Consider the following 3,694-nt stretch of genomic DNA (forward strand, 5'->3'; position numbering starts at 1 on the left):
GTTCCGTGATAGCTTGAAGGTCGGCCGGACGTTTCTGTAGTTGACGTGCTCGAGTTGCGATGAGTTCCGTCGTCGTCATGAGTTTGTCTGGTGCTGGAGCAAGATACGTTGCTTCTGTGATATCGAATGGGAGAAGTGGTTCAACGCCATGGACAATAAAATAAGGGGACATGCCAGTTGCGCGACGGATCGTGATCCGATCCGACCAAAAGACAGAATGTGCGTGTTCATGCCATCGTAGTTCATTCCCTTCGGCGGCCTTCATAAGGGCTTCCTGTATGTCGAAGTGGCGGCGTTCAATAATACCATTAGCTCGAGAGTTGTATGCGCTAATACGGATGTGATTGATGTGGTATCGGTCGCGAAGCCAATCTAGTGCGGCGACAAACGGGGTTCCGTTGTCGGTAACGAGTTCCGGGCACGCACCAAATCGACAGAGAATATCTTCAAAAATGAATCGTCCGATGCTTTGTCCGGTTTCGGAACGGAGTAAGCGGAACTCGGGGTAGCCGGAGAGTGCGCATCGAGCGTGAACAATGTATCGGAACCCTCCTGCTTTCGGCATGAACTTAGTGTCGATGTGTACCTTGGCAAATAACGGGGCAATCTTCGGAACGCTGGGAGGGATCAGGATTTGAGTTGTCTGACGGAGTTGGCATTCGTGGCAGGTGCGGATGTAGTACTTGACGTCGGGTCCGAGGCTAGGCCACCAGAAGCGGTCGAGAAGTCTAGCCCGGACGGAGTAGACTCCTTTATGTCCGAGATCGTCATGCACAGTCTTGACGAGATTCCATCGTCTGTCGGGTTCTATTACGAGTTGGTGGTTGCCGTTCCGGGTTTTCCGCCACAGTCGGCCGTTCTTGACAAAGAAAGTGGTTGCATAGCGAACAAAGGTGGTGAATTCGTGATTTTCCATCCCGGGCGGTCGGAGGCATGTTTCCAGGAAGGTCTTGACTTGTCCGAGACGATATTCTCTAGCACGCGCGCGATCGGTTGTCGGAAATGTCTCGGAAGGTTTGGTATCGTTCGGAACAGTGAACACGGAACTGCAACAGAAGGCGTAAGCTTGGTCGATCCATTCCTCGAAGTCATCTTCTTCTTCTGGGTCGGCTTCGGCGCGCGGACGTCGAGACAGTCCGTCGGTACAAGCAAACTGCGGGGCCGGAACGTGTCGGAACTCAAAGTCGAACAGCAGGATTCCGGCGATCCATCTGTTGATTGTGGCATTCGGCTGTAGGTCCGGGTTATTTATCATACCCTTAACGTAGACGGCATCCATTTCCACTACTAACTTCCTTACTCCGATAAGGTGAATTCGTAGGGCACGGAGCGCGCGGAACAATCCGAAGAGTTCGATCTTGGCTTGGGAGTATCGGGATTGCGCTTCGTTCCAGTTAATCGATCCGAATCGGTTGATTCGACGACGACCGTCGAGGTGTTCTTGTCCGAGATAGAATCCTACACCAATAATAGATGAGTCCACGGCGACAATAACCTCCATGTCCGACTCATAGTCAATGGCACATAAGGCGGGGCTATTGATAACGGCGTCTTTGAGTTTGTCCATCGCTACCATGTGTTCCGAACGGAACTCGAACGGAACGTCGTGCTTGGTCAAATGCGTGAGTGGTCTAGCAAGCTGAGCAAAATTTCGAATAAACATGCGGAGGACACCTGCGGTTCCGAGGAATCCTCTAACTTCGGAGACGGATCGACATGCGGGCCAGTCGCGGATTTTCTGGACTTTTGAATCATCTGGCTCCCTTCCGGCGTAGGTACACTTATGGCCTAAGACGGTTGCGTACGGTCGGAACGCACACAGCTTCGGACCGGAGAACGTTCCGTGGACTGCTTTGACTCGCTGTATGACGCGGTTTAGGTCGTGGGCGTGTTCCCATACGAATCGTCGGATACCAGGGTTTCCGGGAACGGTTTCGTACGTTCCGTCCGGAAGTTCGTATCTTGTAGTTCCGCCTTTGACATAGACGTCATCGGCGTAGGGTTGTGCTGTATTAGGAATTTCGTCCTGTAAAATAAAAGTAATATCACCGTGCATAATTTGAAAAGAATTAGTATAACCCATCGGAATAACAGTAAGTCGGAACGTTCCGAGTGGTGTCTGAAACGTTGTAAGATCGCGAGAGCGTTCATCGAGAGAGCGTTGGTCGAAGGCAACGAAGAGATCTAGCGCGGAGTAAATGGCCCTTCCGGAGAAGGATTCAACAACCTGTTCAATCATCGGAGGTACGGATGAGTCTCGGATCGAAACTCGGTTGAGTTCCTGGAGGTCGTGGACCAGGCGCAGAGACTTTCCGTCTTTCTTTACTACGGTAAACCATCGGGAACGGTAAGATGAGTTTGACGGCTCGTAAACTCCGGTGGCGATTTTGTCTTTGAGAATTTTCACGACTGCGTCGAGGTTTCCCTGTGGAATCCGGATGTTCCTTTGTACCCATGGAATATGCGGAACGGTCGGAATCAAAATCGGATCGAAGTATTCCGGGTCCAGGGCGCCTTTCTCGAGCTCGTTCCAGGCAAAGGCGTCCTCATGCATCGAAATCAGGTTGATCAAAAGCTGGCGCTCTTCTGGCCAGAGGAAGTTGCATGGATCGATGTCAAGAGCTTCCATGCGTTCTTGCGTGAAACGGTGTGTTGGGACAAACGGCTTGGGGTGCAGCGGTAGTTCCGGCATGTCCTTCAACGGATCAGGATGCTTCCGTCGAACGATCCGAAACTCTTCCGGGAGAGTTCCGGCGACTGGTCTAACCTTCTTTGCTACCTTCTTGTATGCAAATACGTTTTCTCCAGGGCCGTCGGGCGTGTATAGAACGAAGGGGTCTAATCCTGGGGCGGCTGACGGGGTGACTGGACAACCGAGGAGCGGATTGACTATGGCGGAGACTGGTGCGTGTCTATCGTAGGATGGCGTGTGCGCGTCGGGAATTGCGGCTTCGGTAGTATCGGAACTCGAATCGGAACACCGTTTGTCCTGAACACCGAGGGGCTGATTGACTAATATAGGAGTTGAGAGATCAGTGATTACCGCGAATCCTTGTTCGTCGCGTTTCTGCGGAACGGATCGCGTTCCGGTCATAACTCGGCACTTCCGTTGACGATCCGAGGGATCCGATAGTGTTATGGACTGGTCGCCGTTAATGAAGTCCTTCGTTTCGCATTCCGTGATAGCGAAGAATGGTCGGCCTAGGAGTGCCTCGAACGGGGCTTGACGAACGACTTGAGCTTGGAGGGCGATGTCGACTCCAGCGATATTGATCTTTACGTTCTCAACAGCACCGAGCGTCGGCGCTTGTCCGGAGTCGGCGGTTTCGAGCATAATTGCGAGATCGGAACGCAGATGGATTCCGAGACGTTTCCATACATCCTCGCGAATGATGCAGAGTGTTGCTCCTTGGTCTAGAATACAGTGGATTTCTTCAGTATCTTCGAAGATGGCTTTAACTGTACGTAACGGCATAGCCTGTTCTGCAACCGACTCTGGGCTCCACGCGTGCTGTGAGACTTGAGCTACGATTGCATCTTCGGAAGTCGTTGGTTCCGAGGGTTCCGTCGAGACAAGGTGCGTGGCGGCGTTCGGAACTCGCCTAGCGGATGACAGTTCCTTGACTTGCTTTCGGACATCAGGTGCAATCGACAACAGCTCCTTCAGGGTGAGGCTGATGCTGGAGTCTAGAAC

General features: G+C 52.4%; 2 protein-coding genes across 2 annotated transcripts; both read right to left on the reverse strand.

Moving 5' to 3' along the window:
* Nucleotides 1-2,257: 2,257 nt before the first annotated feature.
* On the reverse strand, nucleotides 2,258-2,788 carry FOMMEDRAFT_54537 (uncharacterized protein; the record flags this gene model as incomplete). The annotated part of the gene is made up of 1 exon (XM_007272099.1): nucleotides 2,258-2,788. A coding segment is annotated over one exon (531 nt), but the record flags the coding sequence as incomplete, so codon positions are not given.
* A 330-nt stretch (nucleotides 2,789-3,118) lies between these two features.
* FOMMEDRAFT_43675 (uncharacterized protein) lies at nucleotides 3,119-3,679 on the reverse strand (the record flags this gene model as incomplete). Its single annotated transcript, XM_007272100.1, has 1 exon — nucleotides 3,119-3,679. A coding segment is annotated over one exon (561 nt), but the record flags the coding sequence as incomplete, so codon positions are not given.
* Nucleotides 3,680-3,694: the final 15 nt, after the last annotated feature.

Source organism: Fomitiporia mediterranea (assembly GCF_000271605.1).
Source record: "Fomitiporia mediterranea MF3/22 unplaced genomic scaffold FOMMEscaffold_65, whole genome shotgun sequence".
Taxonomy (NCBI): Eukaryota; Fungi; Basidiomycota; class Agaricomycetes; order Hymenochaetales; family Hymenochaetaceae; genus Fomitiporia; species Fomitiporia mediterranea.